Source organism: Rhynchophorus ferrugineus, unplaced genomic scaffold (genome assembly GCF_030347505.1).
Source record: "Rhynchophorus ferrugineus isolate W39M unplaced genomic scaffold, kcgeb_rfMv2 rfM6, whole genome shotgun sequence".
In the NCBI taxonomy this organism is placed as follows: Eukaryota; Metazoa; Arthropoda; class Insecta; order Coleoptera; family Curculionidae; genus Rhynchophorus; species Rhynchophorus ferrugineus.
This window is the reverse complement of record NW_027472585.1, coordinates 12879568-12903621: the sequence shown is the minus strand read 5'-3', so window position 1 is coordinate 12903621 and position 24054 is coordinate 12879568. Positions and strand designations below refer to the sequence as shown.

Genomic DNA, 24054 nt, shown 5'->3' with positions numbered 1-24054 from the left:
GCCTCAGATTAATGGGCTAGTTTTCATTAAATTCGCGTTTAATTTTCCTGTGAAGAGATATTTCCGTGTGTCTCAGTGTTTATTAATGACTCACTCGAAACCAATACTTTGATTTTGCTAATCGTGTTATGATAGGAACGTAAACGCAATAATTTATTTATCTAGTAAACCAATTAAATACAATATATTTGGTGTGCCATAGTAAAAACTTAATATTTTATAAAAAAAATATGCGTGGTAGAAAATAATAAAAATATACGTCAACAAGGAAAAACCAACCATTCACCAGACATATTTCTTAGAATATCCAGTGCCTTATTAATCCCGCTATCAATCTGAACTTCTTTCCTCCTCTAAAAGCAATAAAAGGACGTACAAACTCCCTGCCCTTCTAGACAACATACTGATGCAGTTAAATTATGCACGTTATGCAGGTCTGCAAAAAAATCCAAGAGCTATTTAAGTTTTGTGACGTAATCTTTATGTTCTTGGTTGTGCTGAGGCCAAAAATGACTTCCTATTTTTCATAGGGCGACACCTTTCTTGACAATTATGGTAAGTATATTAAACAAGTTGTTACATTAAAATAAAAGAGAACAGACTTGAAATATATATTTTAACTAAAAACCATTAACGAATACCTTTTCATTTTCGCTGTGAGACTCTCATTTGTACTTTTTCGCTTGTGGAAAGAATCTTTGTTTCATTTTCCATGGGATCTTTTCTTCATCTCTTTAGTGCTTTGGTGATATCTTGACTTCACCTTTCCCAAATTTTACGGAAAACGGTGGAAGTGGGAATGAAGAGAATATACTTTAGACTCGTTAAGCTTCAAATGGTTTTAATATTCTGTTGGCGAATTTTTTATATGTTTTAAAGTCTCCTTTTACCAACTATGGGTTTATCTGGACTGGGGCTAAAGTTTAACGTGGGCTCCGAACCACGGTACTCACCATTAAGCCTACCGACTGGCGAGTGACCAACTTTAGAAATCATCCCAGAAGACATCCGGTCTTACCCAGCCTGGTTACTGGCCTAACTGGGATCAGTTTCCTTGTCGGATTTTACACTCTTGCCTAGAACATTCACAAATTTTAAACAATCACAAACATAAATTTACGACCATGCCTCAGCAGGATTCGAATCCGCGGCTATCGCAACAGTATGTTGGCGATTTGTTTAGGGTCTTTATAATTGTCTAAAAATTTCTCTACAACCCCCTTAATCAAAATAATCGACAATATATGGCACATCAGTTATAAACCTAATTAGAAATATTCCTTATATTAGAAGGAGAAAAAATAAACATAATACAATAATCACCATTTGTTGTTTATGCAGTTACTATATTTTTAGATTAACTTCATCTGAATATCACATGTAGCAATAATATTACCATATATAATGTTTTTAAATATTTCAATTTTATGATTTTACTCTCTTTTAGGATAATAAAGTAAACACAATGATTTAATTATTATAAATTAGTTTGTTAGCTTATACCTAGTTTATAGTGCATTTTACACTAAAGTGTTACTTACACCAACAGTGTTGTCAATTCTGTCTACAACAAAACACAACTAATAAGATAAATAGACAAGGTAGAAGTAAAACTAGCAGAAAGCTATGGATAGCAGATAGCAGAAAGATATAGCTTGGATATCAAAGCAATCTATGCAATGTATAATGAAAAGTCCTAAATTTAGAGCAGATTTCCTTAGTGTACAGATATTTTCTAGACTGCTACGAGCCTGTGCTTCTTTGTATGATAGGTTAAAGCTTCTGCTAGTAGGAAATTAGAAAATGCAAGTGGAGAGAACATGAGAAACCAATAGAAGGGGTTCAAAACTAGGGTAAGTCTATCAAAGTTTAATCCAGCTGCACTAGATAATTAACATTTTTGTTCTTTTAAATTAACATTATCCGGTGCCATGCATCATTGTTACACAAATAAATAATATATAATTCATAATATCTAAAATCTAAATACATTTAAATTAATTTATCAATTGTATAATATAATTACTTATAGTTTTTGTACCCTTACAATGTCTGAGGTGAAACAAGCAAACTTATTTAAATAGTTTGTTTCTTGAAGATACAAACAACTTAACAAACCAGTAAATTGCAAGCATATGATAAAAAAACAAAACTCAATTTAATTGGCGTTTATTATTTTTGTACACTTTTATTCCATCTGGAAAATCAGAATGAAAATGTATTTATGACACTTATATACAAAATCTGGCCATGTAACATGGAATGTTCATTAAATTAATAATATATGATTTGTAACAATACTTTTACAGAGTAACCATAAATAAACTGAACAATTATGCCAAGGGATTTCGTTTCATCAACTCAATATCAGACTGAACCATCTCATGCACCAGTTCGAGGAAGGTTACCTTCGGTGACCATCCGAATTTTTCTTTGGCTTTAGTCGCGTCGCCCAATAAGAAACCCTGAAAGAACAACATTAATAACGTTCGCGTTTGTTTTAGTAGTCAGAATATGTAGTAATGAGATACTTACAACATCTGTGGGCCTGAAGTACTTGGGATCAACTTTCACCCGCACCATGCCCGTGTCCTTCTCCACGCCAACTTCATTAACGCCTTCGCCTTTCCATACTATTTCTTTTCCCACGCATTTAAATGATTCTTGAACGAACTCTTTGACGCTGTGCGTTTCTCCCGTGCTGATAACGAAATCGTCAGGCTTTTCTTGTTGAAGCATTAACCACATGGCCTAGAACAAAATACAAGGAGCTGTGTAGATACACAATAATTTTATTTGGTAAATGAAGAAATAATCCATGATTTAACATTTATTCTGCTATTTAGCCAACCCTGTATTAGTATGTTATTGTATAGTATTACTCTGGATAAATTGATTCCTAAACATGGACTGATAAAATGATTCCTGAACAATTTTTCGTCAACGTTTTAAAAGTACTGATATTAAAAACGATTTCAATCATTATTCACGCAATTCAAGAAAATATTGATTGACCTCACCGAAATACATTTTTAAACCCGTGAATTATTTCTTCAAGCACCTTATACACAGGTTGATGAATGATTCATGACCACCTTTGCTCACGTATTGTCAAACTCGCAATACGAAAAATCATAAAACCGAAGGTGTACGATATAACTTTGGAAATATTCAACATTGTGAGTTTTTCGAGTGTCATAAAATACACACTATCGCACGAAAATTTCAGTTTAACAGTCCGCATCTTGCAAATCCACTTTTAATAGGTTTCGGGCACCTATATAACTGCAGTTACACAGAAGGGGATGGATATTTAAATGTATTTCATTTTCCAAATATTGGAAAAATAACGGGGAACGTTCGCTAAACGAAGTAAGGAGATTTCGACAAATATTTTTTTACGCTTCGTTTTTCTCATTCAAGCAAAAATCTCATTTCCTAGAGAAAAAAGAAGAACCTATAATAAAACTTGCATATAGTCTTCAAGAATATAAAATCTTCTTGGGAGTCATTCTCCAAAAAATGTAGTTTATGGCATTGCACGAAAATGAAGCACTCATAACCTTGAATTATATGTTATTTTACGTCAATATAACACAGAAATATATAAATTCAGTAAAAATAAAATTGGATGTATCAAGAACAAGTCATCTAAATTCCGTATTAAATGAGTGGATTGAAGATGTATGAATTAAATAAGATCTTGATTGATCACAGAAGAAAACGAAACTTTTTGGGCCAAAGTTACAGCAACTATAATTCTACAGAATAGTGTCAGAGTCTCCAAGCACTATCGATGTCAACAAGATCAGCTACTTTTTTTTGTAATAAAGACGTCAACAAAATCTGCTACTTCTATCCAAGCTAAGTTTAACGGAAATAGAAAAAATACAGTTGAAGCAAAAACTTGGCTTGGTGCCGAGTTTCCGGACACTGTGCCAGGAAAATCAACCATCAAGGATTGGTATGCTAAGTTTAGACGTGGTCAAATGAGAACCAAAGACGGTGAACGCAGTGGACGCCTAAAAGAGGTGATTTTGAATGACCGTAAATTAAATTGAATTGAATTGATGATTCGGAGCAGTGTTTGACGATGATCAAGTGTAATAAACCCGAGTTTTTGCGTCGATATGTGACAATGGATGAAACATGGCTCCATCATTTCACTCCGCAGTCCAATCGACAGTCATCCGAGTGGACTGCACACGATGAACCACTCCAAAGCGAGGGAAAACGCAACAGTCGGCTGGCAAGGTTATGGCGTCTGTATTTTGGGATGCGTATGGAACAATTTTCATTGACTACATTGAAAAAGGTAGGACTATCAACAGCGACTATTACCTAGCGTTATTGGACCATTTGAAGGACGAAATCGCCGAAAAACGGCCGCATTTGAAGAAAAAGATAGTGCTACTCCACCAAGAAAATGCACAAGTCAGTGAAAACGATGGCAAAAATCCATGAATTGGGCTTCGAATTGCTTCCTTATCCACGGTATTCTCCAGATCTACCCCCAGCGACTACTTCCTGTTCTCAGATCTGAAAAGAATGCTCGCTTCAGGAAGAAATTTTCGTCGAATGAAGACGTGATCGCCGAAACTGAGACCTATTTTGAAGCAAAGGACAAATCGTACTACAAAAATGGTATCGAAAAGTTGGAGGGTCGCTATAATCAGTGTATCACCCTTGAAGGGAATTATGTTGAATAAAAAAAAGTAATTTTGCCAAAAAATGTGTTTTACTGTGGTAGGCCGGGGACTTTTCAATTGACCTGTTATGGTTGAACATTGATATCTCCGTTTGAAAATGTATATTTCTAAAAAAATTTGATATCCATATCTGTGACTCACGAAAATATCGAAAAAGATAAGAAAATCTAAGGTAATAGTGTGAAACAACTAATAGATATATATAATATAACATATATCATATAAGTACAAACATAAAAAAAATTCTCCATATTGAAACATTTTCGAAGAATGTCTCGCATATGAACTTAATGTAAAAATGCAAAAGCGTGAAAAGACGGTACAGTGTTCAGTGTCGCGCTGTTCCTTACACGCTTCCTAAAATCTGTTGCATGTAATAAAGCAAGCGAGGAGGCAAAAAAAGCAAGAGATATATAGGAGGGAAAATTTGCTTCAAGTTCCATATCAAATATATTCAAACAAACGGCACGACGAATATTTTGTACGACTTGAACTTATTATTAAAAATTGCCAAGAGATAGCAACAGTTTTTTTGTATATCTGTATATATATTATCCAAAAACATACTTATGATTAATTTGAAATGACATAGTTACTCCTTTTCCGATTGTAAACATTCGCTTGAACGGTTTTTTACCTGCTTTATTTCGGTGGACTTACTTTACCCAACATTTCCTATGTTCTCCAAGCCAGATACTTAAAAGGACGTGAAGGATTAAAAAGATTTCAATTGGATTAAAAGTCAAATTGAGAAATCTTAAAGGCAACAGTAAACAAATATATTAAATTAACTTGTTTTATTTTTGAAATAATTTAATTCTATACGTTTTTTCTGTAAATCTATATCTTCAGAAATCACTAATCTCAAGTTAATATCAATCTCTCTTTTTGATATAATACCCTTTAAAATCAGTAAGAGAGGAAGGAATATATTTATTGATTCAAATAAAAATAAACAAGGAAACTTCAAAAAATACTCGGGTCATCCTAATATAAACACAGATATCCCTTAATTTTGGTTTTGCGTTTTAAAATGGTAGGACGCACCTATGTGATGAATATACAGATGAAACTGAGGTTTTATACAGTAGAATACTATCATAATCAATCATTTTTCTTATTATAATATTGATTTCACTTCAAGTGAATTTATTTTCCACGATCCCTTAAAAAAAGACAAAAAGGATAATCACATTTTAACTATGGCGCTATAATTAAACATATGAACACAAGTAATATGAACGCAGACTGGATGATCTTGAATTTAAATTAAATATTGATTATTCAAATGATTAAATTGTAAGTACAGCAATTCGATTGTCCTATTTTTGGATTTCTGTTTTAAATTGGCAGGATAAACCTTTAAGGATGTGCTACAATGGCGATCAAGGTCAACTTACTACTTCAAAATTTTTTGTTATTTTCCAATAACACCACTTTGAGAAATAGTAAAGTAAAGGAACTTAGTGTCAGCATCTCCAGTCCAGGTTCAAATATATCATAGCCTTATAGCTGAACTGCTTGTTTCTTCAGTTAAGAAATTACTCTATTTATCTCAGGATGACTTAGAGTGTATTTTGTAGCAGTCTTTTTAACACAATGAATCATCCACTGAACTGTACTAAATTATTGACTGACTATTCTGACTCTCTCAAATATGCTCAATAAATATCATATGTAATAGTATTTTTGTAAATAATCATTCTAGAAACTAATAAACATCAATAAACGCATTTTGTTTCCAAAATGATCATCTCGGTATTTTAAGGAAACTTCATAAAATATCAAAACTGTACAAAATATATGAGCATTACCCTATTTAAATATTGATTAAAAAACTGCCACATCTTCAGAAAATGTAAGATATGTTCTGATTAAATGAATAAAGGTTGGTATTTAATTAATAGTACTAATATACACACAAAAATATGTATATACTTTTTAATCAAATACATATTAAAGCTCAAAAACAAAGATGACTGGATTATGATAGATTGAAACTAACAATTGAAATTAAATTACCTCAGTGTTTTAAATTACTTATTCCTAAAAATTAAAAGATAAAGCAATAAATACTGAAACTTTAATATTATATCAACAGAATTCTAAAACAAACCTTTTGTTTCATGCTGTTGTCATAATCATTACTGTAATATCTTTCAATGATAAACCCAATATTAATATCCTAACTGAGCAAAATTTTATATTTCTCTTTTATTAACATGACTATAAATAAGTATGTTGTATTGTAATATTTATATAATGTAAATTTCATCCTTGACACTATTGTTAGTATTACAGGATGTATAAAATTATTTTTTAAAAATTTTGTACTGATTTATTACAAAAATGAATATTACATACCTCAACATAATCCTTGGCATGTCCCCAATCTCTTTTTGAATCTAATTTACCTAGTGTTAAACATTCGTTTAAACCTAAATGGATTTTTGCAACCTCCCTAGTAATTTTTCTTGTTACGAAAGTCTCTCCCCTCCTGGGACTTTCATGATTGAATAAAATTCCATTACAAGCAAACATATTATAAGCATCTCTATAATTTTTCACTATCCAATATGCATACAGTTTTGCACAAGCTAAAACAAAAAATCTTTAAGTTCCAATTTTATAAATTTGATAAAACACACTAACCATAAGGAGATTGTGGATTAAAAGGTGTATTTTCATTCTGTGGTGTTTCTTTAACATCACCATAGAGCTCACTGGTTGAGGCCTGATAAAATTTTGAATAGTTGGCTAGGCCACAAGTTCGGATTGCATCTACAAATACAATAATAAAATTACTACTAATTCTGATTGAGCAATTGCTTTAAGTTATACCTAGTATCCTTAAAGTTCCTACAGCATCCACTTCTGCAGTATATTCACTTAAATCAAATGACACTTTAACATGGCTTTGGGCTGCCAAGTTATATATCTCTGAAGGAGATACCTGACTAATTATTTTAACTAAGCAACTAGAATCTGTCATATCACCATAATGCAGATGCAATTTTCCTCCTAAAATATGCTAATATTATGTCCTGCTCATGTAAGTTATGTTATAATATATGTAATTACCTTTATGAGCATAAGGATCAGCATGTAAATGATCAATTCTATGGGTATTAAATGTACTTGCTCTTCGAATAATCCCATGTACTTCATAACCTTTATTCAACAAGAATTCAGCTAAATAAGATCCATCCTAAGAAGAACAAAAACATCTTGATACATTATTAATATTTGTAAAATAGCATTTATAAGGAAATACAAGGTATTTACCTGCCCATTAATTCCAGTAATAAGAGCTACTTTTTTATTGTCACCGCTAGCCATCCTAAACACTACTGAAATATAGTAATGCCGTTAATCTATACACGGTAGCGAAGTTTCATAAAAATAGGAACGTCTACATTTATTACTTTTGTTATCACCTTGCCATGTAAGCAAAAGCCGGGCCAAAATAAACACCGGATTGTCAATAATTTATCTATTCAATACATTTGATCTACTTAAAACTTAAATATTTTGAAATATATTTGATATACAGTATGTACATTGATTATTTCTTGTTTTAAAATATAGATCATATACAAATTGAAGAATATAATTGTTATAATTTTAAAATGTTTATAATGAATATAATTTAAAATTGCCACTTAATACACCAACTTTACACTTAACACACCGACAACTAAAGCAGCTGATTGCTGTCAGTTGTCATCGTTTTGTTTTCTTTTAATAAAGTCAAGTTTGAGTATTACATACACAAAACATGAAACATCTAACATATTTTGTCTTAATATTTTGTTGTTTTGCTTTTACTAAGGTATATATATTTAATCACTCATCTCAAAACGTTCATATATATAAACCTATTCATTCTAGGGACAATTCGATGACAAAAGATGTAAATGTATTTGTCCAAGTTTGTCTTCTGTAACAAATAAAACCGAGAAATCTCACACATCCAGACTTATGCAAACCACAAATGATCCACCTAATAGATGGTAACTGTTATATTCATATTAAAATAAGATTCATAATAATAAACCTTTCAGTAACTGCGAGTTTGTAATGTTAAAAATAGTAGCCGATAAATTAAGCGCAAATGAAATAAAGGAATTTTGTCCAAGATGTGAATGCAAGTATGAAAATAGAAATACAACCATAATACGATATGTAGTTATAATAGTAATATGGGTTATATCCATACTGGTTGTCTATATGTTGTTTTTGATTATTTTGGACCCATTCTTAAACAAAAGAGTGAAAGGAAGCTACCAGGAGCATACTAATGAAGAAGTAATTTTAGTAAAGATAATATTAAAGGTCTAGATACTTCTTGTATAGCATATTTATTGTAGGAAGATGCACAACCAGGCCCATCCCATAACATGAGTGTCAGAGGTAATGTTTTGAACCGTGTTAGCAATCAACAAGATAAATGGAAACGACAGGTCAAAGAACAAAGAAGGAATATTTATGACAGACATACTATGCTTAATTAGTATTAGTGTAAAATACTTAGTTACTATAATTTATACTGTAAAGACCCTAATTGTAATTGTGTTAAAAATAAGATAACAAGTATTAGCAATATGTGTATTTTGTTACAATAAATAAAGGTAATAAACATAATTAATTCAAAATTGTATTGAAATAATTTTTACATACAACAGATCTGCATAAATATCTAGGTCATCGACCAACTATACATGCATATATCGAAGCCATTATTTTGTTTAGATTTAAATACTGATAACAATTATTTAATATAAACTAATAATCAGAAAGGTTTTGACACATGCAAATATTATTTCAACAATTGTCAAAATTAAATCAATTCATAATGTGCCACACAATACAGGTCCAGTTCAACATCTATGTTTCTTTAGTTATACTGTTGTCGCCTCCTAGCTCTCTGTTTGTCAAATCTTAATTCCATTTCTTCCAAAACTTTTGGTGTGTAGCGAACAACTAATTTTACAGATCCATGAGCTTGCTTTAACAATTCTACAGCTTTTTCATGATTTTCACCTTCCACAGACTTAAATATAATTAAAATGTATTTACAGTACAGTAAATGTGGACATAACTTACAACACCATTCACACTTAACAATTGATCACCCCTTTTAAGACCACCATGACGATCAGCCACACCACCTGGTATAATTCTTGAGATATATATTGGAGAATTCTGTTCTTTACCACCCATTACATTAAAACCTAGGCCTTCTTCAGTTTTAGGTAACTCAACAACTCTTGGATGAGCGTGACCTTCGCTGGCAGCAAATGCAGCTACTGTAGCTTTAGCAGTTGCAGACGCTCTAAAATTCGGCACTAACTTATTCGTTCCACAAACAAATTTCACAGTATGTTAAAAAATTACCGGACATCTTGGGATCCTTGTATATCAACAGTTTCATACACATGTTCATAGACTTCTCGAACAGCATTTAGAAAGTCACTTTGTAAAACTTTCTGTAATGCTATTAATTTTGTCGCTGGAACTTCACCACTTTTTTGAAGTTTCTCAAGAAGTTCTATAGAACGTTTAATGTCTATAAAAATAATTTACCTTTGCTTTATATATCCAAGTCTTAAGTAGATGTACTCAGTTGGACTTACCTTTTGACAGAGTTAGGGGTTCAGCTAATTGAGCCATAGTTTAATTAATATTTAATAACACTACCGTATCTTAAGTAATTATATGGTTATTTTAAAAATCTATACTGGACAAATATAAATACAAGACTACCCTAAAAGTCAAAGTAACTGTCAATTGCCACATCCCATATGTTCAGAAATAAGATTAATATTTAGGAAAATAATATAATAGTTGCTATTTTTTGTTTTTGATTTATAGTTTAGTAATAATTAATTTTTTAAACATGGTAAAAAAATATTCTTTTACAAGATTTGAATTTACCGCGCAATCTGTTGAGTATATCCTATTGGATAACAAAAGATGATAGAATTTTGGTGATTGGTTAATATAGCCGCCAAAATTATTACTTGTTCTGACATTGCCGAACAAGTTTGAACCGTCAAAACGCGTTGAGTTTATTTGTCTTCATAAATTTTGTGTTTTAACAATGCCGACTGATCCGAAGGGTTTCCTAAAAGATTTCTTGGCTGGGGGTATATCAGCTGCAGTTGCAAAAACTGCAGTGGCCCCTATAGAACGTGTAAAATTACTTCTGCAAGTGCAGGAAGTTTCGAAGCAAATTGCACAAGAGCATAGATATAAAGGTAGTTATATATTTACTTAATTAATTAGATACTATTGCACTTTCCAATTATTTTCAGGGATGATTGATTGTTTCGTTCGAATTCCAAAAGAACAAGGATTCTTGAGCTACTGGCGGGGAAATTTGGCGAATGTTATACGCTATTTTCCAACGCAAGCTTTAAATTTCGCTTTTAAAGATGTTTATAAAAAAATGTTCTTGGAAGGAATCGATAAACGGACGCAGTTTTGGAGATATTTTGCTGGTAATTTAGCTTCAGGAGGTGCGGCTGGCGCTACCAGTTTATGTTTTGTGTATCCGCTAGATTATGCTAGAACTCGGTAAAGTAAAACATTTTATTATCTTTCATGAGTTTATTCCTTGTTTTTTTAATACAGTTTAGCAGCTGATGTAGGTAAAAGTCAGAAAGAACGCCAGTACACTGGCATGATAGATTGTATGGTAAAAACCTTCAAAAGTGATGGCTTTGTTGGGTTATACAGAGGATTTAACGTCTCCGTGCAAGGAATTATTATTTATAGGGCAGCGTATTTTGGATGTTTTGATACAGCGAAGGCCATGCTACCAGATCCAAAGAACACGCCTGTTTTAATATCGTTTTTGATCGCTCAGGTATGTGGATCGATTTTCTTACTTTAAGTTGTATTAATTAAAGTTCTGCTGATCTCCAGACAGTTACAATATTCTCTGGATTGATATCATATCCTCTCGATACAGTCAGGCGTCGCATGATGATGCAATCAGGTTTGAAAAAAGAAGATGTACTGTACAAGAACACTTTGGATTGCTGGGCTAAAATAGCCCAACAAGAAGGTTAGTTTTCAAGGGACAGTAGTTAATATTTAAGATTAATATCGTTGTTTTAGGCCCATCCGCGTTTTTCAAAGGAGCTTTGTCAAATGTTTTCAGAGGTATAGGCGCTGCCTTGGTACTTGTATTCTATGACGAATTCAAGGCCCTACTTTAAACTGTCTGATCTTATGATTAAGGATTTTAAAAATAAATTTTTCTTGTCTTTGTATTCGTTCTAGAAATAGTTTTTAAAATAAGTTCTTGTTGCTCAACAAAATATGTTTGTGTATTTTAATAAATAAAGTTTCAACAGTATGTTAGGGAGTTTAATTTATGGAATTTAATTGTTTGTTAAAAAATTAAACAAAGAAAGCAACGCGAGCATATATTGAGCAGTGTATTATAAACAGAAATATAGAATGGGAATAACCGGCAACCATGTTTTGTGCGTCCGAATCACTAGAGGGCAGGCGTTAAAAAGGTTGCAGATTTCTTTTTTTCTATTTTTGTGTATAATTATGTAATGTAATTCTAAGAAAATTTGTTGTTATGGCGTTATATTTGTAGCATTTAAGGTAAATGTTATTTATTTAAATGCAGAATCATAATATGAGTGCCATTTTCCGTGATTCAAATAAAATTATTTTCCAAAGGAGAAACGGGTTTTAAAAGTACTTAATTATAAACTTTAGGAGAGCTTTTATGATCTACATGAAGTTTTCGAACAGGAAGGTCTCATCCCCGCATTTCAGATCGACCAGATGATTTTTGACCCAAATGTGGAATATCGTTGCTTAATAAGATACAATTCCTAATTATACTTTTAATAGCAATTGTTTTATTAAAATCTACATCGATAATTGAATTGGAAAACATAGCATGTGTCTATTCACAGATCAAGGCCTACCTATTGAAACGGAAAATAAATATTGCAATCTGCAATTGCTCAGCCCACATTGCATTTTTTAGATTAGAATTAAATTAGATTTATTTAAGAAAATATCGATAGAGTAGCTTCGATATTAAAAAATATATCGATATATCGGATAATAAAGAATATCAAAATTTTTTTGAAACAGCTAGGAAAAATATCGATCATTTTTAGAAAATATTAAAAAATACCGGTAAACGTACTAAATTACTTAATTCTCCCTCTGATATATATCAAATATTTTAGATGTTTAAGCTTGGGTTATTGGTGACGGATAGATATTTATCGATATTTTAAGAAACATTGATATAACATCTTCAATATTTATATCGGAATATATATCGGCCTAAAAAATATCGATATTTCTTTACACTCTAAAAATTATTGATATTTTTTAATAAATCTTTTAAATATTACTATTAGAAATCTGAAAACTTTTAAAATATCAAGAACTTAATTTAAAAGGTTTATTAAAGATATCAACAATTTTTAAAATATCTCTAATTTTTATTTTTTTAAAATCTTATTGGTATCACATTAATTATACGAACATATATCCTTGCAGCTATAGATCAAAAGTAGTTAAAATCGATGAGAATGTTTTAAACTAAATAAGAATTAGTTCTAATATCAAGTAATATACTATTAATTAAAAGTATTGTAATTGCTTTTCAATATAATTCATTTTGTCAGAGGAATAACGAAACTGAAAGCATCCTAATTTATTACGTTTATTTAATAGCTTTGTACAGTGAATATTTTTTTATACATTATATAAAACAAATTAAACTGACTATAGTTATATATAATTAAACAAGTTCATTAATATAAGTTAATTTTACAATAAAATAATTTCATTATATTCTGAATTCCACCTATAACCTACAGCTGGGCTTTTATGGCTTAAATGCCATATATACAGAGATTTATAGTTTTTTTTTATTTAGTTGGTTCGCTGGGATCCACCTATAGTTATTGTGAATTACAACAATCCTGTCGCATCTACGCCACAGGAACATAACTTTTACGGTATCTTAACAGTAGAAAAGGAGATAAGCTTAAACTGAAACAGCTAACAACAATAGCTTCTTATTTTTCCTTCTTATTTAACTGGTACTGATAGTAACTGTGATGTGTCCTTATGCCCAGTTGGTTTAGTGAATCTTATCTCCCATCTGTACCTTGGACACCAAGTAAACTCCCACTATCAGGCCGAAAAGACCGATAGCACTGGCGAAGATTTCTATGATGAGGATCTTGACGAAAAGGGATGGATTGGCAGCGTCAGCTAAAGCGGCGCCACTACCCACTATACCGACGCACATTCCGCAAAACAAATTCACTAAACCTGAAAAACAAATATTAATGTTGCAGTACTAATGATGGAAGTTATAAATTGCTGTTAAATTGATGAGGATTTGTTATGTTGGCACGAAAAATATTTTTAGTTATGTTTGAGGTGTGTTTTGAGGAAGCTAGCATACCAGCCCTTTACCAGGTGTACCGGAAAGTCATTACTGTTTTTTTTTATCAAAAAACTATACAATTTTAAGAGAATGGAATATGTATTTATTCAAAGTATTGTCCATATGATTTTACACATCGTACCCATCTTTCAGGCAATTTATGGATGCCATCCCAAAAAAATTGTATGTCTAAAAAAAAACCGTTCATCGAGCCATTTTCTAACTTCTTAGAAATTAGCGATATTATTATTATTTATGTCCCTTTGATGTGAAAAGTTGATAGTCAGACGGGGCAAGATCTTCTGGTGCGATAATATGTCCCATCAAAGTGCTTTCAACGCTTTCTTGGCCGGTTTTGCTTTATGATATGGCACATTTCGTGCTGTAAAATCATTTTAGTGTCTTCGGGGACGTTCTGGTCGTTTTTCAACCAATGCACGGTTCAGATTGACGATAACTATTAACTGTTTCAACAGTTCGTTGTACACTGCACCACTCTAGTCCCACGAAAGACAGGATTTGGCATTGGAGCTGGGTGATATTTGACACTCGATTGACAGCTGATACTATGATTTTTTGCCCTTATTTGATGCAGAAATAACTTTGGAATGACATACCTTTGAAGCAGAAGTTTAGAGACGATTTTTTGGATTTCTCTTTGCCTGTCATTCAATTGATGTGGCACCGCTCTTCCCATCTTTTAGATTATCCGCATTACTCGTAATCAGTCGTTATATTTCTTGTGCCACATTTAACGATTCTGCCAAATGATTTTGACTGTCTTTATACAAAAATTCTTGCAGTTTCGCATATTCAAACTTTTTCGGTCCACTAGAACGTTTTTTGTCTCGAACATCGTAATGTTTTTAAGGTTATATGCGTGCCGCAAAAGGTACGAAACATGACATTTTCAAAGAGGTATAAATCTATTACTGTGTTACTTTCGCAAAATATAACCACCGAGAAATAGAGATTTAACTTTATAGGAAATTTTGGAGAAATGTTTCACGACGTCCAACATCTAGATGTCGCTACTTTTAACTTATTACTTGTTTTAATCGCTATGCTAAGAAGAGCCTCGACGGGGTCTAATTGGTTCACTTCATTTCTACGAGGGTCCCTTTATAGTTAAGCTGCGAATATATTTTTATTCATTTTAAAAGTACTCGCCACGATGATCGACACTTACACTTTTGCATACGCTTAAACCAATTTTCAAAGCATTTATTCCATTCCGAATGAGGTATTTTCAAAACATGATTTTTGAACGCTTTAATAGCTAATTCGGGCGATGAAAATCGTGGGCCACGCAGTTTATTCTTCACGGATGGGAACAAAAAGAAGTCGTCGGGTACCAAATCAGGGCTGTACGGCGGATGACCCATCAATTCGATGTTTTGAGTACTCAAATAGTCTTGTTTGAGCCGATGTGTGAGAGCTCGCATTGTCATGATGAAGAACAATCCGGCATATCTTGTTTGTTTTCCTTATTTCACCGAAGACTTCTTGCAAACAAATGGTTGAGTTCCAATCAGAATTTACTGTTCTACGATCCTCTAGAGGCACTGTTGCAATATGACCAGTTTTCCCGAAGAAACAGGCCACCATTTTCTTTGAAGTGTTTCGTGCGCGAACAACTTTTGTTAGATTTGGTTCATATTGGAGCACCCACACAGTCGACTGCTGCCTACTTTCGGGCTCATACCAATATATCCACTATTCGTCACCTGTCACGATTTTATAAACGTCTTTCGAAGCACCGCGATTGAATTTCTTAAGCATTTCTTTGCATCAATCGACACGAGCCTTTTTTGAACGATTGTCAAATTGTGTGGGATCCAACGCGAACATAACTATCGCACAACTAAATGTTCATGTAAAATCGCTTATGTGCTAGTGGAACTAATGCTCAGGGATGCCTCAATCTCATAATAGGTGGCATGACGATCTTGCTTAATCATTTCCTACACAACATCGATGTTTTCTGGTACAACAGCCGATTTTGGACGACCTTCACGAAACTCGTCGGACAGCGAACTACGACCACGATTGAATTCACTAAACCGGCGATACACGGTGATTTTTGATGGAACTTCATCGCCAAAAGTCAAATCAAGTTGATTGGTGCACTCTTGTTGTGATAATCCACGAAAATCGTAAAAACTCATCACACGAAAATGTTCACGATTCAAGTGTATTCTCGATCTAGGAAGTGTTGTGTATCCGGATGCACAGACAGTAAAGAAACGCAGAATCATTTTCCGTTGAAGAAGTATTTGGCTGCCACTGAATGCAAACCTTTTAAGAGATAATTAACCGAAGATCAGTACACTAGGAATTTTGGTGCAAAGCCATTCATGACTTAGAGTACTTACATTTTATTGCCCAAGTAGGAAGAAATCTATTAGGTGCCATCAATTAAAAATTTAAAAACTATCTTGAGGGGGTTCATTTCATTAAATAAAGAAAATGTGTAATTATTCGAATAAATATATTGGCTTGAGGCTACTTAACCAAGATAGTTTTTGAAAAAAAAAGAGAGAAAAATGAATCTTCCACGAATTGATTGGATATTTGGAACCTTTTCAAAATCGCGATTTCATCGATTGCCATTTAAAAAATGAAGAGTTTCCTGTGGCTTATTGTGACTGGCGTTTTTATCGCGGATCTTCTACAACAATCTCAAATGCAAGGAATCATGGATTAGTCCAGGGGAGCCATCTATATCGATGCTGAAGTAAAACATTTATGGCCATAAAGTTCCAGCTCTGGATATAGTTGGATCAACAAGGTGTAGGGTATTACGAGTTGCTAAAACCGAATGAAACTGTTACTGCACATAGCCACAGATATCAGTTGAATAAATTGAACGACGTGTTGTATTCACTGTTTCAACTTGAGTTCGAAATACTAAAGAAGTGCGAAATTAAATAGATGATTGAACCGCTGTTCAAACACAAACTAAATAACATATTGTCCCAAAAAGACCAGCAATGGCGACTAATAGGGGCAAAATTGTCCTCTTATTGTTGTAGCTTGAATATGAAGCTCTGCGATCTCCAGCGTACTCATCAGATATGGCGCCTTCTGATAACAATTTTTTCAAATCGATACAATATGACTTGACCGGAAAGTGGTTTCGATATGCCGAAGAAGTGTAAAAATGACTCTATGACTGAATCGTTACTAAAACCACGATGTTGATCGGTCTTTCGATCAGTCGACCAAATTTCGACGAATTTTTTTCAACGCGTACTTTTTTAGAGAGGAAAATGATCAGAATACATACCAGCACACAATACTTTTCAAATGACTCTATGACTGGATCGCTACTAAAACCACGATATTGATCGGTCTTTCGACCACTCGACCAAATTTCGACGAATTTTTCTCAACGTCTACTTTTTTAGAAAGGAAAATGATCAGAATACATACCAGCACGCAATACTTTTCAAATGACTCTATGACTGAATCGCTACTAAAACCACGATGTTGATCGGTCTTTCGACAACTCGACCAAATTTCGACGAATTTTTCTCAACGCCTACTTCTTTAGAAAGGAAAATGATCAGAGTACATACCAGCACGCAATACTTTTCAAATGACTCTATGACTGAATCGCTACTAAAACCACGATGTTGATCGGTCTTTCGACAACTCGACCAAATTTCGACGAATTTTTCTCAACGCCTACTTCTTTAGAAAGGAAAATGATCAGAGTACATACCAGCACGCAATACTTTTCAAATGACTCTATGACTGAATCGCTACTAAAACCACGATGTTGATCGGTCTTTCGACAACTCGACCAAACTTCGACGAATTTTTCTCAACGCCTACTTCTTTAGAAAGGAAAATGACCAGAGTACGTACCAGCACGCAATACTTTTCAAATGACTCTATGACTGAATCGCTACTAAAACCACGATGTTGATCGGTCTTTCGACAACTCAACCAAATTTCGACGAATTTTTCTCAACGCCTACTTCTTTAGAAAGGGAAATGATCAGAGTACATACCAGCACGCAATACTTTTCAAACGACTCTATGACTGAATCGCTACTAAAACCACGATGTTGATCGGTCTTTCGACAACTCAACCAAATTTCGACGAATTTTTCTCAACGCCTACTTCTTTAGAAAGGAAAATGATCAGAATACATACCAGCACGCAGTACTTTTCAAATGACTCTATGACTGAATCGCTACTAAAACCACGATGCTGATCGGTCTTTCGACAACTCGACCAAATTTCGACGAATTTTTCTCAACGCCTACTTCTTTAGAAAGGAAAATGATCAGAGTACATACCAGCACGCAATACTTTTCAAATGACTCTATGACTGAATCGCTACTAAAACCACGATATTGATCGGTCTTTCGACAACTCGACCAAATTTCGACGAATTTTTCTCAACGCCTACTTCTTTAGAAAGGAAAATGATCAGAGTACATACCAGCACGCAATACTTTTCAAATGACTCTATGACTGAATCGCTACTAAAACCACGATGTTGATCGGTCTTTCGACAACTCGACCAAATTTCGACGAATTTTTCTCAACGCCTACTTCTTTAGAAAGGAAAATGATCAGAGTACATACCAGCACGCAATACTTTTCAAATGACTCTATGACTGAATCGCTACTAAAACCACGATATTGATCGGTCTTTCGACCACTCGACCAAATTTCGACGAATTTTTCTCAACGCCTACTTCTTTAGAAAGGAAAATGATCAGAATACATACCAGCACGCAATACTTTTCAAATGACTCTATGACTGAATCGCTACTAAAACCACGATGTTGATCGGTCTTTCGACAACTCGACCAAATTTCGACGAATTTTTCTCAACGCCTACTTCTTTAGAAAGGAAAATGATCAGAGTACATACCAGCACGCAATACTTTTCAAATGACTCTATGACTGAATCGCTACTAAAACCACGATGTTGATCGGTCTTTCGACAACTCGACCAAATTTCGACGAATTTTTCTCAACGCCTACTTCTTTAGAAAGGAAAATGATCAGAGTACATACCAGCACGCAATACTTTTCAAATGACTCTATGACTGAATCGCTACTAAAACCACGATGTTGATCGGTCTTTCGACAACTCGACCAAATTTCGACGAATTTTTCTCAACGCCTACTTCTTTAGAAAGGAAAATGATCAGAGTACATACCAGCACACAATACTTTTCAAATGACTCTATGACTGGATCGCTACTAAAACCACGATATTGATCGGTCTTTCGACCACTCGACCAAATTTCGACGAATTTTTCTCAACGCCTACTTTTTTAGAGAGGAAAATGATCAGAATACATACCAGCACGCAATACTTTTCAAATGACTCTATGACTGGATCGCTACTAAAACCACGATATTGATCGGTCTTTCGACCACTCGGCCAAATTTCGACGAATTGTTCTCAACGCCTACTTTTTAGAGAGGAAAATGATCAGAATACATACCAGCACACAATACTTTTCAAATGTGTCTATGACTGGATCGCTACTAAAACCACGATATTGATCGGTCTTTCGACCACTCGATCAAATTTCGACGAATTTTTCTCAACGCCTACTTCTTTAGAAAGGAAAATGATCAGAATACATACCAGCACGCAATACTTTTCAATTGACTCTATGACTGGATTGCTATTAAAACCACGATGTTGATTGGTCTTTCGACCAATCGACCAAATTTCAACGAATTTTTCTCAACGAGTACCTTTTTAGAGGGGAAAATGATCAGAATACATGCAAGCACGGAATGCTTATCAGAGGTCAGATCGGTGACACAAAATATATAAGCAAATATTTTAGGATTGTTGTACGTATGAACTACGGATGCGTAATTTTTAAAATCTAACAGCGTTGTACCAGCAGTAGTTTCGAATAGATATTAAAAGAATTTGTAAATATTTTAAACAGTTGATATGCATACTAAGGTATTTAATGATTAATGTAATAAGATATGTGACTATAGTCTATTCAAGGTTTTTTTGTACATACGTCATTAAGATGTTTAATGTATTGCCTGCTGCAATTTGTTAATTCGTTTTAGTATCAGACAATATTTTCCATCTCATTTTATTCTAGTTAAAAAGATACACAATTCCGACCGAACGCGTAAACGAATGAGCCTGTCAAAGTCGTCCGGTTGTCAGGTCTATGCAAAATTTTTGAAAGCAATAGTGATAAGAGGTTATAACTCTAACCTATAAACTATTGTGGCTGTATAGTTAAATGTAGTTTTTAGATGTACTATTATGTTAAAATAAATTATATGTGATAACATTTCTGTTCAATTTGTATCAATATTTGTATCAATTTTTTAGATAAAATGATTAGTTTAAATCTGAAGACATCTCAGGTATTCCGTCTCAGTATGTAGTACCGTTTCAAATAGAATTCACAGCTTTGTTAGGGATCCTGTTCTATGCTAGAAATGGCTTTTAGCAATACTTACAATACTTCAAAGGCCTATTTTGAAGCAAAGGACAAATCATACTACAAAAATTGTATCGAAAAGTTGGAGGGTCGCTATAATCAGTATATCATCCTTGAAGGGAATTATGTTGAATAAAAAAATAACTAATTTTGGCAAAAGATGTGTTTTTTTCATACCTCGGTCGAAAGTACGTACTTTTGTCTCTAATAACAGGGAAGAAAGTTAAACATTTACTCCCTACGAGATGTACACCCGCGCCCTCTATAACGGCGGGAGGAAAGAATTTCGTATTTATACTCGTAACTAGGGACTATTAATTCTGTTGCTACAACAAATTGTTTACCGCTGCATTAACTCTAACTCTAACCTTAAAAATAATCATCAACGTTGTTTTGAATGTTGTTAATAACGTACTTTCGACCGGCTATGAAAATAAAATAGTATACATCACACAGGCGAAAATTCAACTTTCGGTCCTTTTGGTCGTGTAATATACTATTTACTATGGTAGGTCGGGGACTTTTCAATTGACCTGTTATATTGTACTGTACTCTATATTTGGCTCGGTTATATTTAAGATAATAAAAAATAACTTTGTATATTTAAAAGTATAATTTGTTTTTTGTTAGTTTTTTATATTACGTTTTAAAATATTGTTAGTATAATATATTGTCATTAAACATAGAAAATTCTATGAATTCTATTTTGAAATAATATATAATAATAATTTTAATATACATTTTACATATAGGTAAATAAAATCTATTTTTAAACTTTCATTATTATTATTTTTACTGCTTACCCTTCTAATATCTCTATATTTTGTCGCAGGAATTTTTGATTGACCAATCAGATATAACATTCCGATGTGGAGTGACGAAGACTTCCGCGACGAGCGCGATACAAAAAGATCGCTGGATTTCTCATGTTACGCATAATCAGCGTCTTGCGATTTGGAGATATGGACTTTTGTTTATAATTGTTTTATATTTTTAAGCTTTTCGTTCAGCGTGAGATAAGAAATTCGTCAGTTTTTCTGTGTTAATTTTTGAAGTCTATGTTGAATCGTTTTTTAAATGAAAAGAATTATTAAAATAATGACAGGTCCGAATTTAATTAGTTCAGTTTAATTATTTATTTCCAAGAGGAGGCATTAAATTTAGGGGTGCACGTGCACATATGCACTTATTGAGGAACGGCCGCTGTTATGACATAAAAGTTAAAGTTCTGAAAATAATGTCTGTGTAGTAATCTAAACTTACCACTACTTTGTTAATTAGTGAAACTTAATGGAAATTACATTTAATTAAAAGCAATTTAAACATGTTAGTGTTATGTTCTTGGTATATGTATTTTAATATGTTTGAATAAACAGACAAATGAATTTCCTTATATCTTATATAGATCTTATATAGAAAATATTGTGAAAACAAGTTTAAGTAAGATTTCATTTTAAAATTATTCCCTTTACTCTGTTATGAAAGAAACATGATTAAGTTAATAAATGGTGGTCGAATTTCGACCTGAGGGCGATCCCTAGTTAGAATAAATAGACAAAACCTGTTGGTTCGGGGACGTGTTGTTTCAAACCCGAAAATATTTTCTTGCCAACGAAATCCACAAACGTTTTTTTATTAGTTCAAATACCACTTACCTACAGACACACCAGCACCAAACATTAAATACCCTGCCATCCAGTTCTTTGATTTCAGATCGTCATTCTTGACTACCAGGGACCACGTAAAATCATCCAGGTACCCCGAGAGAACGATAGCGGTGATAAGACCGTAAATAGCGACTGCTTCGCAAAAAATAACTGATATAAGATTCTTAGTCTTGATCCTAGGAGACTTGACGCCTAGAATACATTGTTACATCATCACATTTATCTTCTATATACACAAAAAACTACTGGACTTACCTCCGCCAATAATACTGACACCTACCGTATGTATTCCTGCCGCTGCACCAACTACACTCAGAGATACCGATAGGGCTACGCCCAAAGTTGCCCACATATGCGGAGAAGTGCTTTCCAAAAACCACCCTATACTAATTCTTTCACCTCTATGTGTCAATATATGATATAAAACGAGTACACTTACGACCGATGTTAATAGGGTGACAAATGTCACCCCTAAAGTTGTGCTCAAGCTGGTTTTACCCATTCTGTTTATAGATAATAATATTATTAATTAATTTGTAACTAATCAACTAAACTGATATATATTAAAGATATTTTTAAATATATACGCTGGGATTAAAACTTCTACTATTTTGTTACGAGCCAAAACATAAGCTTGCGCAAAGGACTATCGCGAAAAAGTTAGTATGGATGAAAATCGATGAAAGCGTCAGACAATATACAGGACCGGCATGACATTAATATTATATAATTTGTCCTATAACTGAAACTATTTTTACTAAACGTTACAAGTATATAATTATATTAGATACATGTATAATCATATGATTTAGTTATGTTAATACCGTTAAATAATATTACCACATCTTTATCCACATATATTTTTATCATCCCAATATATATTTATTTTGAGTTATTTCTTTATGTTTTAAATTATTTTAATAATTTATAGTATTTACTTAACTTAAGAGCCTTTTTTTTAAATGACAATATTTGAATTTTCATGACAACTAAAAATGCACTGACAGTATAGAAATCTGCAAAATTTTCGACCTATATAAAAGTTAAGATAGTATATAATACCATATAATTTAGAATTTAATAAAATAAATCATATTTCATAATTCCGCTTATACATATCAATTTATTTCATTAATTAATTATTAATATTTACTTAATTTTACCGCATTATTTAATGGATACTTATTGAATTTTTCTAATAATAAAAAAGTACCGATATTATAGAAGTCTGCAGAGCAATCTGTTTAATTTTTTTCACATGACACATTTCTCTCTATTGATAGCTTATTTTCCGTTAAAAAATATATTATAATATATTTTTTAAACTTTTTCTCATTTACAATTTGATAGTTAATTTTATGTATTTGTGAACCGACATGAAGAAAACTGTACGCTATATCAGAAAGTTTATGATGTTTCCGTGCAGATGGAGCCATAAGTCACTTTGGCGTTTTTTATTTTCTATTGATACTTTATTGTTAAATACAGTATTTTTTGCAAATTATTTAAATATACGTATAGTAGATGTTATGGGATATGTCACTCCTTTTTAAATTTCTCTCATACATCAAAATTATACTTTTAAATCATAATATTAAGACTTAGATTCGAGTTTAATAGATCACAATAAACTAGCTTTCAACTGTGCGACCGTAATTCGGACTTTCATTGTTCAGAACGATTCCTCCATCAATAAATATCATTAAGAGCGACTTAATGAACCAAAGAAAAAAAAATGAGTGAAGTTAGTGGGTCAGTATGCAAATAAACT

At 32.8% G+C, this 24054-nt stretch overlaps 5 protein-coding genes across 7 annotated transcripts; 2 read left to right on the top strand and 3 right to left on the bottom strand.

Moving 5' to 3' along the window:
• Positions 1–2153: 2153 nt before the first annotated feature.
• On the bottom strand, positions 2154–8409 carry Gmd (GDP-mannose 4,6 dehydratase). The gene is made up of 7 exons (XM_076407986.1): positions 7995–8409; positions 7791–7917; positions 7551–7730; positions 7362–7490; positions 7074–7306; positions 2536–2751; positions 2154–2465 (listed from the first exon to the last, which is right to left on the bottom strand). Exons 1-7 carry the CDS (start codon positions 8046–8048, stop codon positions 2334–2336), a joined length of 1071 nt encoding a protein of 356 aa, XP_076264101.1. The 5' UTR covers positions 8049–8409; the 3' UTR covers positions 2154–2333.
• Positions 8383–9364, top strand: LOC143198646 (uncharacterized protein CG1161). Of its 2 annotated transcripts, none has more exons than XM_076407991.1 (4): positions 8383–8541; positions 8601–8722; positions 8774–9017; positions 9080–9364. In XM_076407991.1, the coding sequence occupies exons 1-4, from the start codon at positions 8488–8490 to the stop codon at positions 9221–9223; spliced, it is 564 nt and encodes a 187-aa protein (XP_076264106.1). In that variant the 5' UTR covers positions 8383–8487; the 3' UTR covers positions 9224–9364. The 2 variants fall into 2 exon arrangements, with proteins under 2 accessions (XP_076264106.1, XP_076264105.1); XM_076407990.1 differs by having other exon boundaries at positions 8774–9026.
• On the bottom strand, positions 9304–10503 carry veli (L27 and PDZ_signaling domain-containing protein veli). 2 transcript variants are annotated; one of them, XM_076407987.1, is made up of 4 exons: positions 10346–10503; positions 10107–10278; positions 9816–10044; positions 9304–9762 (listed from the first exon to the last, which is right to left on the bottom strand). In XM_076407987.1, the coding sequence occupies exons 1-4, from the start codon at positions 10380–10382 to the stop codon at positions 9607–9609; spliced, it is 594 nt and encodes a 197-aa protein (XP_076264102.1). In that variant the 5' UTR covers positions 10383–10503; the 3' UTR covers positions 9304–9606. The 2 variants fall into 2 exon arrangements, with proteins under 2 accessions (XP_076264102.1, XP_076264103.1); XM_076407988.1 differs by having other exon boundaries at positions 10107–10260; positions 10346–10477.
• A 230-nt stretch (positions 10504–10733) lies between these two features.
• LOC143198647 (ADP,ATP carrier protein 1) lies at positions 10734–12075 on the top strand. Its single transcript, XM_076407992.1, has 5 exons — positions 10734–10969; positions 11027–11288; positions 11346–11580; positions 11640–11781; positions 11835–12075. Exons 1-5 carry the CDS (start codon positions 10813–10815, stop codon positions 11933–11935), a joined length of 897 nt encoding a protein of 298 aa, XP_076264107.1. The 5' UTR covers positions 10734–10812; the 3' UTR covers positions 11936–12075.
• A 1632-nt stretch (positions 12076–13707) lies between these two features.
• Positions 13708–22927, bottom strand: VhaPPA1-1 (Vacuolar H[+] ATPase PPA1 subunit 1). Its single transcript, XM_076407985.1, has 3 exons — positions 22539–22927; positions 22272–22475; positions 13708–14039 (listed from the first exon to the last, which is right to left on the bottom strand). Exons 1-3 carry the CDS (start codon positions 22783–22785, stop codon positions 13846–13848), a joined length of 645 nt encoding a protein of 214 aa, XP_076264100.1. The 5' UTR covers positions 22786–22927; the 3' UTR covers positions 13708–13845.
• Positions 22928–24054: the final 1127 nt, after the last annotated feature.

Excerpts from the sequence above, each read along its gene's own strand:
- LOC143198646 (XM_076407990.1), top strand. The coding sequence starts at position 8,488 with ATGAAACATCTAACATATTTTGTCTTAATATTTTGTTGTTTTGCTTTT. Across the intron at positions 8,542-8,600 it reads GTTGTTTTGCTTTTACTAAG|GGACAATTCGATGACAAAAG; the intron begins GTATATATATTT and ends TATTCATTCTAG. Across the intron at positions 8,723-8,773 it reads AATGATCCACCTAATAGATG|TAACTGCGAGTTTGTAATGT; the intron begins GTAACTGTTATA and ends TAAACCTTTCAG.
- VhaPPA1-1 (XM_076407985.1), bottom strand. The coding sequence starts at position 22,785 with ATGGGTAAAACCAGCTTGAGCACAACTTTAGGGGTGACATTTGTCACC. Across the intron at positions 22,476-22,538 it reads TGTCAGTATTATTGGCGGAG|GCGTCAAGTCTCCTAGGATC; the intron begins GTAAGTCCAGTA and ends AATGTATTCTAG. Across the intron at positions 14,040-22,271 it reads TGGTGCTGGTGTGTCTGTAG|GTTTAGTGAATTTGTTTTGC; the intron begins GTAAGTGGTATT and ends TTTGTTTTTCAG.
- LOC143198647 (XM_076407992.1), top strand. The coding sequence starts at position 10,813 with ATGCCGACTGATCCGAAGGGTTTCCTAAAAGATTTCTTGGCTGGGGGT. Across the intron at positions 11,289-11,345 it reads CTAGATTATGCTAGAACTCG|TTTAGCAGCTGATGTAGGTA; the intron begins GTAAAGTAAAAC and ends TTTTTAATACAG. Across the intron at positions 11,581-11,639 it reads TATCGTTTTTGATCGCTCAG|ACAGTTACAATATTCTCTGG; the intron begins GTATGTGGATCG and ends GCTGATCTCCAG.
- Gmd (XM_076407986.1), bottom strand. The coding sequence starts at position 8,048 with ATGGCTAGCGGTGACAATAAAAAAGTAGCTCTTATTACTGGAATTAAT. Across the intron at positions 7,731-7,790 it reads TGATCCTTATGCTCATAAAG|GAGGAAAATTGCATCTGCAT; the intron begins GTAATTACATAT and ends AGCATATTTTAG. Across the intron at positions 7,491-7,550 it reads AGGAACTTTAAGGATACTAG|ATGCAATCCGAACTTGTGGC; the intron begins GTATAACTTAAA and ends TTGTATTTGTAG.
- veli (XM_076407987.1), bottom strand. The coding sequence starts at position 10,382 with ATGGCTCAATTAGCTGAACCCCTAACTCTGTCAAAAG. Across the intron at positions 10,045-10,106 it reads CAAGGATCCCAAGATGTCCG|AGCGTCTGCAACTGCTAAAG; the intron begins GTAATTTTTTAA and ends GCCGAATTTTAG. Across the intron at positions 9,763-9,815 it reads TGTTAAGTGTGAATGGTGTT|TCTGTGGAAGGTGAAAATCA; the intron begins GTAAGTTATGTC and ends ATTATATTTAAG.